The sequence below is a fragment of the Brachyhypopomus gauderio genome, chromosome 20 (assembly GCF_052324685.1).
Source record: "Brachyhypopomus gauderio isolate BG-103 chromosome 20, BGAUD_0.2, whole genome shotgun sequence".
NCBI classification, from domain to species: Eukaryota; Metazoa; Chordata; class Actinopteri; order Gymnotiformes; family Hypopomidae; genus Brachyhypopomus; species Brachyhypopomus gauderio.
In genome coordinates this window covers 14420865-14435810 of record NC_135230.1, presented here as the reverse complement: position 1 = coordinate 14435810, position 14946 = coordinate 14420865, and the positions used below count along the sequence as shown (strand labels likewise).

The following is a 14946-nucleotide window of genomic DNA, read 5'->3' as shown; positions in this document are numbered from 1 at the left end:
CCATAGATTACATTTAAATTCACTGACTGCTATGTCTCACGTTCAGAGAATTAATTATTTATCCTTGTATGTTAGCACATAGCTACATTTCCTGAACAACGTATCACACACATTAGTAACAAACAGTAGGCTACTATACAAATGCAATTTTGGATGCAACACGTGAAAGTTGTGCAGTTGAACAATGCATATCGTACAACGTTACGAAATATTACATTGAACCGAATTGTCTCCCGTTCCCCTAGCGCGTCGCAGTCGTTATTACACCTTCCTTTCACTTCCAAGGGAAACACTGCCCCCCTGTTATTACAAACGTGTCGAGGCGATTCCACAGCTGGGGCTTCGAAACCGGGTCAGTTTAGGTGCGAGGTGAACGGGGGGATTACGTGCATGTCATTTTTTCCGTCCTCGTGTCTCTGTCGGAATGCCACGCTTCGGTAAAGGTAGGTCGCTGTATTATTCACGATGTCTGCCGAGCGTTTTCCGCGTGCCCACCCGGTAACACAGCGTTAGGTTTAGTTGGCTAGCACGCGACGTGCGAGTGCCGCGAGCTCGCTTTACATTATGACGTAAAATTTAGAATCAAGATCCATTTCTTTTGCATCACTGACCGTCTCACTGTCTTATTCTGATTTATGTGGGTTGTGTGTTTCTGCTCATCCTGAAATTGATAACGTGCAGAATTCCGCCAGATATTCTTCTCCCCCGTCCTCAATTGACCACCAGCTAGCGTATCTTATCTTCAGAAATGTTTTAAAGAAGAAATGTTTTCCTCTTTAAACGACTTCAGTCAGCGGTTTAGTTTAATGTGAGCAACTTGGAACAGTAGGCTAACATGCTTACTCGCATTTAAAAAAAGTACTCAAGTGCAGTGCGCATACTGTCAGTTCCGCACTTTTCTCGCCTTGTAGTTGAACGTTGTATGCTGGTGCGTACAGTGTCTCGTTTGAGAGCCCGTGGGTGTCCTACACAACTCCACATCTTGAGTGGGAAGCGTTGACACGCTGCTGGAAACGTTCATGTCGCCTACTTTGTTCTCCACCACTTCTGGTCCTCTCTGTCTCTGGGCAGGGTTGTGTTGTTTCATGTGTTCTCTGCTTCTACCGGTTTGTCGAGAGGGGTTTGTATTATATTGCTCGGTTTATGGAGCTGGGCTGGGCTCTTAAGGCCTTGGAGAAGACCGGGGAGTTTCCTACCGCGTCCGCCATTTGTTTGGCTTGCGGGAGGCTACAGGTAGAATTGGGACTTGGCAACAGAACACACATAACCGGAGAGGCAATAATACACATAATCTCAGGTGATTTCTAAAATTAATTTCACTGAGGTGAAGTTTCGTGACTACAACGTCAGCGACTGCTGTGAATATTACACGTTTCACTATATTAATATTTAGTTTTGACTAAGGCACTTTAAACACTTGAGACCGAATCTGATTCCCAGTAGAAGACTGAGTGTATTGCTAAGCAACGTTAACTGGGTGAGTCTACCTGCGTGTTTAGGCTGTGCTTAGAGTTTCAGTACACTCAACACTGAAGCGAATACACATGAATCTTTAGCACAGTGCTATTTGTCCTTCAGTTAGCCTAATCCTGCAATAATAATGAGTTTTATTTATATAGTGCCTTTCACAAACCCAAGGTTTACCGTGCAACATTTATAGACAGAAATACTGTTGAAAGATGAAGGACTTCAGATCAGACATAAAGAAAGAAATCAGTTCAGTTTCATAGAGAATTTCGAAATGTTTTGACATTTTATTAAAAGGATATTTTTAACCACTTAATGCATTTAAACTGTCCATGTCTTTCACCTTCCACATTCAAATCTGAAAAAAAATCCCTGTTACGTCAAGCAAATGCCAAACAGTGATTTTCACTTTAAACACACCTTGGCACCAAAGTGGGATTCTGGTTGTGTTTTCAGGAAAATAAGGGTTTCTTCCCTGCTGTTCCATGAATAATTCAGCACAGACAATTATATAGTTTGTCTGCGCTGGGAATCTGACAGCAGAGAAAATGTGTGATTATTATACCTGGTGTTCATGTGGATTCCACGTTTGGTTTAGAAACACTGCTCACCTGTCTTACAAGTCTGTGACTAGGACATTTTCCAATCCATATCCTGTTCAAAAATTAATTCATCCTGCAGTGGTAATCGGTTCTCAAAGCCACATGATCTATGAAGCCTGTCATATTTACAGACTGCACTAGGATACGTCTGTCAGCATTTTGGCTTAGTTATAGCGTAATGCAAAAAGAAATAGTATCTCTGTATATGGTTGGAGGATTTGACCAACATTTTTCAGAGGCTTGTGTATGACTACAGAAGTGTACGTCAGAGTCTAATGTCCTTATGAATTCTTTATCGCTGCTTTTTCTTACTGATTCACCTCTTAGTTACGTCCTGGGTACTAAACCTCCATTTAGGTTACTTTTTTACTTTTTTATATGGCCCTGGTTCTGTATATCTGTTTTAACATGTTTAACTGGAATACAAAGGCATTGTCGGGCTTGTTTTCAGATTATTAGTTTTATTATAGGGAAAGCTGTGTGATATTGTATTGTATGTCAGTTGAGGATTTCTATTTTCCCCTCACTGTCTCTGTCCATGTCTTTATCTATGTCTTTGTCCATTTCCCTTGTTTGTAAGTTTGGTCCTTTGAAGCTGGGCGTGTTGTCATTTCTGGTTTGGACAACAGCCAGCTCCTTTTCGTTTGTGCCTCAAGATTTGTGCCTCTTCATTTCTCTCTCTCTCTCTCTCTCTCTCTCTCTCTCTCTCTCTCTCTCTCTCTCTCTCTCTCTCTCTCTCTCTCCCTCCTCTTCCTCTCTGTTGAGGTCCATAGTTCAGGAGTGGTCGCAGTGCTGACACTCAGGAACTGGACCCAAGTCAAAGAAAGTTACACTGCCATCAGCGATTTAGCTTACAGCTTCACACAACCAGGACGTAAAGATCAAATCTGAGATTAGCTGTCGTAATGCAGGCCAACCTGGGTCTAGATGAACACGGTCTCCTTCCTCAAACTCCTGTGCTTTCGTTCCATTGAGTGGCATGGCGAATCGATTGCCTCCTCGCCTTTGCACATTTGAGCTTCTCTATTATTCCATTCTCATGTCTTTTGTTTCTTTTGTTGTCATCCTGTTACTTGTGTTCCGCTCTAGAAGTGTGTGTGTGTGGGGGGGGGCTCTGCTTGTTTATAGAGCAGTTTTGCACGATTGATATGGTCGCACCACACCGACTGTGAGATGAGGATGATTTTCAGATCTCCTGCGTCTGTTGGCAGGTTTGTTTGTTTGTCTTCTCCCGCTCCGGCCCTCTCCTGTTGCGCGTTCCTCGTCCCTCAACTCCGAGAGCCCAGCAGCTTAATGATGGGGGCGGGGGCAACATACTGTATGTAATAATATCTCACAGGTCAGAGGTTACGTTGAGAGATGCCTTGGGTTTGGTGTTGGGTTATTATGCTTTTTTAATGCTATGCTACTTTATGGAGTTCCACGTGCGTGTTTGGGAAAACGCTTCTCCAGCACTCTCTCCTCGCCTGCTCCTGCATAGCAGTTTGAAGGTGCATCAGCTCCTTCAGACTTCTGGAATGTTCTGATAGGGGGTGTGGCCAGTCCTTACGGGAGGATGTTTACGCAGAGAGAAATGAAGCGACAGAACAGACGTAAGAAAATAAACACGGTTGCCGCTGGTGAAGGCTGGCCTGCCTCCACCAGTCACCGCTGTTCATTTTGATATATGCCATTTGACAAAACAGTTCAGCACAGTCCCCTGTTGATTAGAACGGGGACTTTGTTGGGTTTGAAGTTGCAGGCTATGTTCCAGTATTCTATTTCAGTGTTTACACAGCTTTTAAGAAAATCCTCCCTGTGTTAGACTTCAGTCTCCGTCTTGGTGTTGAGGGACCGGAATGGAAGTGCTTGGTGGTGTTCAAAGTGGAGCTCGTTAGCTCATCTGTAAATCTCTGCATGTCAGTGTTCAGGGCCTCGTCCATGTCCTGTTAACCCCATCAAAGCCATGTTGCTCTGCCTGCGCTAAGAGGATTATTTGTGACTGATGGAGATGGTTGCTGATTAGACATCTCCGTGTCGTTTCCTGCCAGAGACGTTGAGCACCCCTGACACACACGCCCTCGCGAAAAGGTCTTTTGGTATTGTGACTGAGCCTTAAGGGCCATATAGGACACGTTAGGAAATTCCTGCTATTCGGCATGTCGTGTAAACGGAGAGCTTCTCACGTCGAGCATATTTGGGAATATGAGGGTTGTGAGTAGCGCGCTAAACTGAGTGTTGCAGAATGACTGGAGCTTGTCATGCAGCAGGCAGTCTGGCGGGACTCTGGCAGTGATGAGGTCCTGGGCTTCAGGGTCCTGAAGTCCTTCCTCAGGGCTGCTACCAGGCAACCAGTGCTTTCTAAATTATGGCTGAGGCTTTCTGAAGCTGCAAGTGTATTAGGCATGAGGAGACTCACAAGCTAGCAGATCCCTCTAACTGACGAACCCAGGACAGAACATGTTTATGCCACTGCAGATATGCTGAGGGTGTGGTGGAGGTTATATTAGCATTTTAAGAGAATTATTGAGAAATATGTTTAGAGATCATTTGAAAAATATTGCTTCAGTTGATTGATCAAAACGACAATTATTCTAGTGGATAATGGTAATATTGCATGAACTGATCTAGTAATGCTTTTGGTTCTGATACTGTATGGGAGGATTAGTCTCAGAATAGTCGCCATGTCATACATCATGCTGTCTGGTCTAGTGACCATCAAAAGCACTGAGCGCTTTAAAATCACTCACAAACACTAATAAACACTCATTCGTACACATTCGTGTGACTTGCAATGCCACGTCATGTGACTAGCCATCTCGCATCACTCATAAACACGTATTCATAAACACTTCTGTGACTAGCCATCTCACACCACTCATAAACACTCGTTCATAAACACTTCTGTGACTAGCCATCTCGCATCACTCATAAACACGTATTCATAAACACTTCTGTGACTAGCCATCTCGCACCACTCATAAACACTCGTTCATAAACACTTCTGTGACTAGCCATCTCACACCACTCATAAACACTCGTTCATAAACACTTCTGTGACTAGCCATCTCACACCACTCATAAACACTCGTTCATAAACACTCATTTGACTAGCCATCACGCATAGCTCATAAACACTCAATCATAAAACTTATTCATAGACACTCATGTCCATCTCACATCACTCATAAACACTCAATCATGGACATTCATAAACACTCATTTGACAGGCTATGTCAATTGACTCATCAGCACTCATTCATACCCACTAACTATAATTGTATAATTAAGCTTCTGCCATAATTCACCCATTATAGCTGTTCCAACACATAACATGGATTCAAAGTAAACACCTTCTGTCCTAATCGACATGCTGCTTTCTTCTAGTCCTATTGCTCTTCACCACCACCAACTCTCTTCTGAGAGGTGCAGGCGTTTTCACTGTGCTCAGTGAAGTTCCCGTGATGATTAACCTCTTCTCACTCTCCGTTTATCTCTTGGAATGCTCTGTCTGAGATGGAGCAGGCATGGCGGATGAAAGAAGGAGAGAGTGCGTCTGTTTTTCGTTCTGACCCGTGTGTCTTACTGCGCCGTTATTAATCGACTGCGGGTAAGTGTTCGGGAGATGTGATGTGATACAGGAGCTTGCGGGACATGAAGCTGGCACACACACACACACCCCTACAAGTCACAGCAAAAATAAATAAAACCCCTTGGCTACATGTCAGGGCGGTTGTGTATGGGTAAGAGAGACAGGGGTGTGGTGTAACAGCAGCGTGGGGTCAGGCGGTCCGCTCCCCAGGGCAGCTGTGGTACTGTGGGCAGAGAGCGAGGCTGGACCTGGACGTACGGGGGGGGGGGGAGGTCACCTCGCAGCCTGCTGGGTCCACAGCAGTGACAGGTGCTGCTGAACATGCAGGGGGACAGAAGACCCCCCATATGACCTCCCTCCTGTTTTTGCATTGTTTTTGCTTATGTGTCGAGAGCTAAGAGGTTAAAAAAAAAGGCAAAGCCCCTGAATCTCAGGACTGCAGCAATTGATAAAAAAAAATACTCCATACCGGTTGTTTTGTTTTCAGAGCTGTGCTGAAGTAAAAGTTCAAAACTAGGCAGATCTTACGTGTACGTTTTTCTGCATTTGGCAGACGCTCTTATCAACAGTTTCAATCGTGTTCGAGAAGAAGGCAAACGTAGCGTCAGGAGTCCTGCCCAAGGCCCAATCTCTCCCTCAGTCGTCCTACATTACAAGTGTGTGTGATGTTCAAACGCAGGAAGCGACTGCTCGCAGCTTGTAATGCCAAAGCTGCCATTTAACAACAAAGGCGTCTCCAAGAGGATGAGCGAGGAGTCGGCTTCCAGCTGTGAACACACGGGAACACACGGCACCTGTTCGCCAGGGCCGCTGTGCTGCCGTGCGCTGTGAAGACCGCGTCTTTGTCGTCTTTTTTGTTTCTTGTCATTTTGGTTTTTGCTTTGACACAGTGCACATTTCCAACAATTATAAGGCACGCCGTCATTTTGCCATCTTAATAAATGTCCTTCACTTTGAAGTACTTGAATATGATTTATCGTCACGCAAGCAGGCCAACTGCATTAGACACTTGAAACGGTTGTTATTTCTTGACTTTTTCACAGATGGTCTGTCTTGGCTTCATTCGAGAGTCCATGTTCTTCCCCAGAATCATGCAGAGCACTGTCATGGTGCTCTAGGTTGTACCACGCAGATTTAACTGATCTCCAGTTCATTTGTTCAGCAGAACTACACGTATCCCTGTGTGTTCTGTTTCTCTAGCTACAGTAAATGCATTATTCAGACTTATTACTGCTACTAGCTTAATACAGAATTCCTGAATTCATGCTCAGTTACCAAACTGGAATCGCTTGCGTCACCTAATTCTTTGCTGATGTATAGTATAGTGCCAAGTAGGCCTGTGTTGAAAAAATCGATTTTCCGATTCAGAATCGATTCGCATATGATGATCTGATAATCGATTCGTACGTCCAAAGATCGATTTTTTTAGTGAACTTTTACCCCCGCCTCGTCACTGAATTCACGCAGGCGCGCTCGGTCTAACTAACTGTAAAACAAAATGGCGTCGGACAGTGACGGTAACGACGATAGTCAAATCGGCAATCTAAAAACAGAAGGACAGTTTATCCAGTGTCAGTGACTATTTACAGTTAGTCCATGTCACTGACAGTTTACCCAGTGTTTTTACAGTTTAAAAAAGTTGGAAATGTTCTTGTAACGTTGGGCGCAAGGCGATGGACACAGTTCCTTTGCATTTTCCAAATCGTTACGTTTATTACATTTACCGAAGCGCAGACAGCGCACATAAAACACGTTTACATAGAACATGTGTGACTCAAACAAGACGAGCACAGGACGCTGCGCGAACGCACATTAAATAGACAAACCACACAAACCCCCAATGATGACGAGACGAGCCACAGGTGAGACCAGTGACTGTATATACCAGGGGTACTCAAATAGAAATGATGACGGGCCACATTTTATTTTTTCAATCACTGACGGGGGGGTAGCGAACGGGGGGGGGGGGGGGGGGGGGGTGAATGCATTTGGGCGTCTGCTACCTGTTTGTTGTTGCCATAAAGGCAATCCCCGGCATCGTCTTGAGATCGCGGTGCGCAATTTCAAAATAAGAGCGGATAGCGCGATTGAAAAAAAAGATTCCGTAAAAAAAAAAAAAAACACTTTTCATAACAGCTCGCGGGCCAGAAATAGATAGGGCCGGATGTGGCCCGCGGGCCGCTATTTGAGTATGGGGGGTATATACGGTCTCTGGGTGAGACGGATTATCACAAGACGCACCCGCACCCACGGAGACGACAGACGATTAGACGCAGACAACGTTAACACACGCCCAAAAGGGAGGGGTCGGGGACCGTAACGTGACAGTTCGGTTCTTATATTCGCACTTTAAAGAAAAATACACGTTTACATTTTATACTTTCAGTTTATTAAGTGTGAGCACTTTTAAAATAAAAATGCATTTGGTAGCAACAGCTTTTGGGTGAATTCTTAATTATTTCAATCATAATAATAATGCAGGAGTCCACTGTTGCAGATATAGACACCTCAAAGATGTCCTCTGTTTATTGTCCTGGATTACCTTTCTTGAAGGTAGATTTATGATGACCCTTTTCACCAGTCTTCTAGCCATCAGTAACTACCAACTACCAGTAACTATTTGCTGATTAATATCGATATAATACTAGTTTTAACATGTTGCTTTTGTACATAGTCAGGAAACAGCTCAAATACATTTTTAATAACACTAAACCCTGAATTGGATCGAATCGAATCGATTAAATGGAAATAAATCGATTCTTAATCTTCAGAATCGGAATCGGATCGATTCTTGGAATTTGAATCGATACCCAGCCCTAGTGCCAAGATATACTAAGAAGGTGACCTACAAGGTTTATTAGGCATGGATAACACAGCTTCTCTTCCGAGAAGATAACCTCTTGAAACAATGAAATGCAGTAAAAATAAGAACGCGATGAGAAGACCATAAAATGCCTTGAGGATGCTCTGGTTTTTAATGGCTGTCATAAAGATGCTCCTTCTTCATGTTCTAGGATAGATAAACTCAAAAAGCACCTGCATGTTACTTTCCGCAAACCCCTGCTTTTCCTCAGATTCATCGCTGACCTCTGGTCAGTTTCTCACTATGTTCAATCACAAGGCTTCCCATATGACTAAATGTTAAGCAGATCCAGGAACAGCACTTGTACATTTTTAATCAGCACAGCCGCTTATAAACCGCCAACTGCAGTTTAATCAGCCGTGAACGCTGCAGGTACTGCGCAGCAGGTTAAATCATGACCTGTCAGACACTGACAGCCTTCTGACTACTGAACACACACCTTCTGACTACTGAACACACCTTCTGACTACTGAACACGCCTTCTGACTACTGAACACGCCTTCTGACTACAGAACATGCCTTCTCACTACTGAACATGCTTTCACGTGGCCATCAGAAGCATCGCATGCTGGGCTCAACCTAAGTGGGCTTGCGTGATGCAGACAGAAAAAGTTACATCACGATTACATTGGTATATATTACCAAAAAAAGATGAATATTCTTAAAAAGTGGCCTTTATATTTTTCTTCATTATTCATCAGTGAATACTGAAACACCCATCTGCAACATCTTAAATTGGTCAGGATTGTCACCCACCCCCCAAAAAAAAAGAAAGAAGAAGTAATTACTAACAAATGACATTTGTGGCTGTGTAAGTGTTGCCGATGACATTGTTGTTTTAGAATGTCTTGATTCCTAAGGGGCTGTTTTAATCCCCTGTGTTCCACGTTCCTAATAAAGAGTGCGCTGCTATTTGCATAATCCCTTGAAGTGTTGTGACGGGGAGGGGAGTGTGGAGTGAGGCCTTGTGAAGTGCTTCCTCACCATCCCAGGGGATTCTCCAGGACCCCTCGTTCTTAACTCCGGCTGCAGAAAACCAAGAGCAAAGCTTCTCGCCAAGTTCTGTCTCTTAAAAAGCCCGTCTGCAAGGGCACGCCTCGCATGCCTAATGCAATGGTAGAACTTCAGAGAGCGACTGTAAGATGATTTCTTCAGGTCATACATTTGCAATGTCATCTGAATAAAACTTTAGGAGGAAGTTTTGGATTGTTATTGTTCCATTCCAGCTCTCTCATTGGTCCCTGCCGTCTGTCATAAGTGGAGCAGCAAGAATGTGTTAGCAGAGTTAGTAGTCCTTCTCTGAGAATTGTGATCAAAATGGACAGAATGGCTAAGAAACACAGCTGTCGCGTACGTGCTCTTTTAAGGGAACAGAAGCTGTCTGAAGGAGATGACCATGTACCCTAGCAAGGGAGGACACTGGGAGAAGGGCTTAGTAATCTCAGATTGAGTGAGTGAGTGCCTGTGATTGGCTGAAGCGAAAGGAAGCATGTGCATGTGATAACGAGTGCATCAAAGAAGAGTTAACGAGTTTTCAGGGCGGAGTCTGAACAAGAAAGGACCAGTCAGGAGCAGAGGAGCACGGAGTCTTCTTCGATAGAGACGCCCGGACATATCGCAATTACGCTCAAACTGGCAACATACAGGACATCCTGTTGATAAGTGGACTAGTGAAGGCTAGTCTGGGGCTGCAGGGGCTGAAGTAGATGCTGTCAACTCAGGAACATGAAAGGAAGATTTTGCACTCTCAGGTTTCGTGAAGCCCAGGTATATGTAACATGGTTTGCTGTCTAACACCCCCAATTTGGACACCCAGGCACTTCCCAGGCACACATGACCAAGCATCATTACTGTCAGGATAGTCCACAGACAAGGACGCAGCACACAGAGTCTGTCATCATAGACGCAGCACACCAGGTGAACGGGACAAGACTGGGGGCATTATGGGATGGAACATTGGTTTCATGGTCAGGGCGAGAGTCCTGCTCACAATGCACCTGGGAAATGAATGTTTGCCTCCTTTCGGTTATAAGCACGCTACCCACACACACTGCTAACTGGCGACGTGTGTGTACGCCCTTCAAAGAGCGCTGGTCTCTGAGGGGGGGCACGTTTGCTGGAAGCGGAAAAGGGGGAACTGGGTAGACAGCCATCACTGGGAGTCTTTCACTTTCTCTTTCTTTCTGTCCTCTCTTTCTCATCTCTTCCCTGTTTTCCACCCCCTCTTTCAGTAACGCAACTTCAGCTCTTCATCACACGCTGCTGGCTGTCTCAGTCCCCCCCTCCATCCTCAGTCCCCCCCCCCCCCCCCCCCCTTCCATCCTCAGTCCCCCCCCCCCCCTCCATCCTCAGTCCCCCCCCCCCCCTTCCATCCTCAGTCCCCCCTTCCACACTCACTCAATCTCCCCATCCACCCTCTGTCATCCACCCAGCCCAAACTAGGGCAGGCATTTTGTTATCGTTTGTTCTACTTTTGTTGTGACTTTTTTGTTGTTGTTGCTTTGTTTGTTGTGTCGTACTTTAAGGTGACCTTGAGTTTGAAGGCACGAAATCTAGATTTTTTTATTTTTTCAATCCAAACCCTGAGGCTTTGTTTATTGTCTCTGCAGCGGGGTTATCAGATTACCGAAGTCGGCAGATACTGCAGTGGAAACGAATCCTGATACTAGTTTTGTGTACCAAAGGCAATTAGTAACAGCCTGATCATATTAGCAGTCTACCCCAAATACATCTTCACTATTAGTGGACTCTAATGTCAAAAGTGTGTCAACCGTGCGATAAGAAGTCAGCACAATGACATCTCACGTTGCTCAATCATCCCGTTTCCATCGCACACGTGACACGTGAGGTTTACGCTGGAGGGCCAGGCTTGCTTCTTTCGTCTCCCCACCTGCCGTCCGGGGCATTTGGGCAGACATAGCAGGTCATGCACATGGTACCTCTGGACCTTTGACTTCACCAGGGCTAGGGGTAGAGCTACAGGTCAAACTGCAAAGTGCTGTGTCAAGGGTCATCCTCAGGGGGGAACTACACATGATGACCTACAGCCTTCAGTCAAAGTCAGGGTCAGCAGAGCATTTCTAATGCTTAGATGAACATATATAATTTACGTTTTTAATTATATTTCATTTATATTATGTCGTAGGGTGCTGGGCTCATGTCTTAGCTGTTGAAATATTATTGGTATACAGTAGGTTTGGTATAGAATTTGGTTAATCCAGGAAAAATTGTTAAAATCCCAAGATCACGATTATAATTGTCATTGTGTCAATGTTTATTTTTTATTCCTTAAAAAAAAGTAATGAAGTGGATTGATTTGGGCTGAGTGTTCATTGTTGAGACTTTTTAGTAATCCAGTAGGTAGGTGTCCTGTGTGCAGCAAGAACTCTTATTAAATCTCTATCATAAGCGGCATACATATGAGTTGTCCTTTGATTTGCAAATTGAGTCAAATTAACATCAACCTCAGATCGAATCGGAGCACTGTGAATTTAAATCACATTGACTCAAGCCAGACCTAATTATTGTAATGGAATATAGTATGGATGCTGTAATACTGTTATATACTGTTATATAATGGTACTGTGCAGAAAGGCTAGATAGAAAGGTAGAAACTATGTTGTTTTTGTCGTATTATTTCGGGGTGGGGTGACATTTCTCAATAAGGTATTAAATGAGTCGTTTATCACATCTGTCATACTTTTACTATCGTGTCTATCATGTTTTTATTGGCTTTGTCTCCAGAAACAAATGGTACAGTAGAGAGTGTGGAAGCCTTATTTCTCAGCAGTTAATAGGACTCACACACACACACACTGACACTCTCGTACACACTTGCACACACAGCAGTGTTTCAATGGGGTCCTACTTGTTAGTTCCTGCAGGTACCTTCCATATTCAGTCTATACAGCTGTCAGTTCCAAGAGTACAGTGAGAAACGGAGAGTACAATGAGAAACACAGTACAGTGAGAAACAGTGTAGCATGTTGTCTCAGACTGGCTCTATGCTTTATTCCAGCCTGACTGGAGACTTCCACAGCCGTTTGTATGGGAAATTGAGACTCATTACACTGTTTTAAAGTGACAACTGCACATCCTCAATGATACATCAGCTTCCTTGTCTCTGTCTGTGTCCCCCTTTCTGTCTCTCTCTGTCTCTCTTTTTCAGTCTCTGCATGCACTTAATTGGGTCTTCTGCATGTCTACTTCGAAGAAAGGTTCTGGTTATAATTTGCAACATGCAAGTGTATCATAGAGATCTCTGGTAATGAATCTTACACCAAAGAAAGAACACACACATGCACACATACGCACATGCACCCACATACACACATATGCACAGACAGACAGACAGACAGACAGACACACACACACACACACACACACACACACACACACACACACACACACACACACGTGCACAAGCCACACCAAAGTTTCTCATTGATACATCATTGCTTCTCCTGTTTTAGCTGCTTCTGTTAAGATGACACAGTCCCTCCAGATTGCTACAAAGTCTTCTGAAAAATATCTTTGTGTCCTTAATATAATGACATAGTTTCACATGACATGGACAAAGTATTAGCTTAAAATGAAGCCACAGGTTATTTCTTTATGCACAGAAATATGAAGATTGATAAAATGTCCAGGATGTGAAGATTGGTAAAATGTCCAGGACGTTTAGTCCTGCAGCGTCTTTCCTGAATAAACGTCCACTGATTCTCTAAGTGTAATTCTTTGACTAGAAGGGACATCATCTGTTTGGCTTTAGTCTAGCATTGCAGTAAAATCTCAGGATACCGCTCCATAACTGTGACTGGTGAAACAGTCTGTGCTCTCTCTCTTTCTCTGTCTGGTGGTGATGGCTTGGTATTGTATGAGTGCAGTTGATAAGTTGTATATTTGATTACCTGATGGGCATGTTATTTTACTTGTGATGAGTTCTTAACATAGTGCCCATTGTCCTACATTTCTAATAACTGTTTATACTTCAGCAGTGCTGATCAATACAAACGAAGGAAGAACCACCCTTTAGACATCTGGGTCTCCTGCAATTTTACTTCAGAATTTACTGGATTGAAATGTTAAGAGCCTCACCAGCAGTATTCAGAAATGCTAGCAATGCGTTTTCTGCAGATTTTCCCGTCTGACTAACAGAGCCGTTGGCAGAAATGCTTGACTGGGTGAGATGAGTTTTGGCTGAAAACAGACTCAGGAGAAGATGTATTTGGGAGCGCTTGAGTTTGCTTGAGTTTGCTTGAGTTATTACTTGCATTAAAGAAAAAACTCTGAAATTCGTGTTGACGGTGGACTGGGTTCTGAGTGTACTTTTGTTCACTCTTTCCAGACTGACGTTTAACGGCTGGGAGCCCCCCGGCTCGTGTCCAAGATTGACACCCGAAAGCACACAGTCTCCGCCAATCTCCTGAGTGAGCTCCGCCTACTGCCAGATAAGACCGCCCACAAGCTCCCACTACGTCTCCCCAGCACCAAGTCGGCCGACCTCCAAAAGGCCCTCGGCCAATTGCTGGGGCAGGAAAGCGTCGCCATGGACACTGAGTCCACCTACTCTGGTTATTCATACCACTCTGGACGATCGAGGGGGTCCCACAGACATGGGTAAGCCTGCTCTATATGCACTGAAAATGCTGTGGTCACTTCAGGTGTATTTCAGAGAAAATGGTGTAATCTGTTGAAATAGGAAAGAAATACTAGACTTTTGTTAAGTTTCAGTTAGAGTTTCACGTTTTTCCATCTTCCCTTCTTTTGTCATTTTTGGGAATATTTGTCTGTCAGTACTTCAAAGTGTTTGAACTGACAGCTCAGGAAGGCAGTGGGAGAGAGGTGTTGAAGGGTCCTGGATACTGATACCTCTCTCTCTCTCTCTCTCTCTCTCTCTCTCTCTCTCTCTCTCTCTCTCTCTCTCTCTCTCTCTCTCTCTCTCTTTCTCTTTCTCCAGCTCTTATGCATGCTTTTACAGGGCCTTGCTCAGGCATGGGGCCGGCACCTGGCGATCTTTTCTTTTTATCTGTCTGCCCATCCGTGTGTTCACCTGTGCATGTGTCTTGTCTTTTCAACCCTCTCTCTGTCTGTCTCTCGCTCTCTCGTGTTGTGGTATGTGAATGCACTTGATAATAGAGGTCAGCTGCTTCTTTCCTTCTCTCCTCCTCCTTTCTTCACAGGCCCTCTCTCTAACTCTACCTCAGGCTCCCTCTCTCCTTCTCTCTCCCCCTCTCTCTCCCTCTCTCCCCTTCTCTCTAACTCTCTCCCGCTTGCTCCCTCTCTCTCCCTGTTCTTATCTCCTTACCCTTACTTGACGTGTGCCCCAAACTGAATATACTGAAGCACTAAACAGCTGGATTGCCTCCGCTCTTGGCTACTTCTCTATCCCTCTGCCGCTCTATCCCTCTCTCCTCCTCTCCTCTACACCAGCTTCTTCTATC

The 14946-nt window shown here is 44.5% G+C and overlaps 1 protein-coding gene across 2 annotated transcripts in view; it reads left to right on the top strand.

Annotated features, from left to right (window-relative positions):
- The first annotated feature begins 252 nt into the window (after positions 1-252).
- Positions 253-14946, top strand: part of LOC143484667 (vang-like protein 1) — a 41774-nt gene continuing 27080 nt past the window's right edge. Inside the window, exons 1-2 of one of the 2 annotated variants that reach the window (XM_076983520.1) lie at positions 253-443; positions 13851-14122. In XM_076983520.1, coding sequence (XP_076839635.1) covers positions 14052-14122 — 71 coding nt within the window. In that variant the 5' untranslated portion in view covers positions 253-443; positions 13851-14051. Of the gene's footprint in view, positions 444-12562; positions 12768-13850; positions 14123-14946 lie in introns of those variants that run through there. The other variant, XM_076983521.1, reaches the window with a different exon arrangement.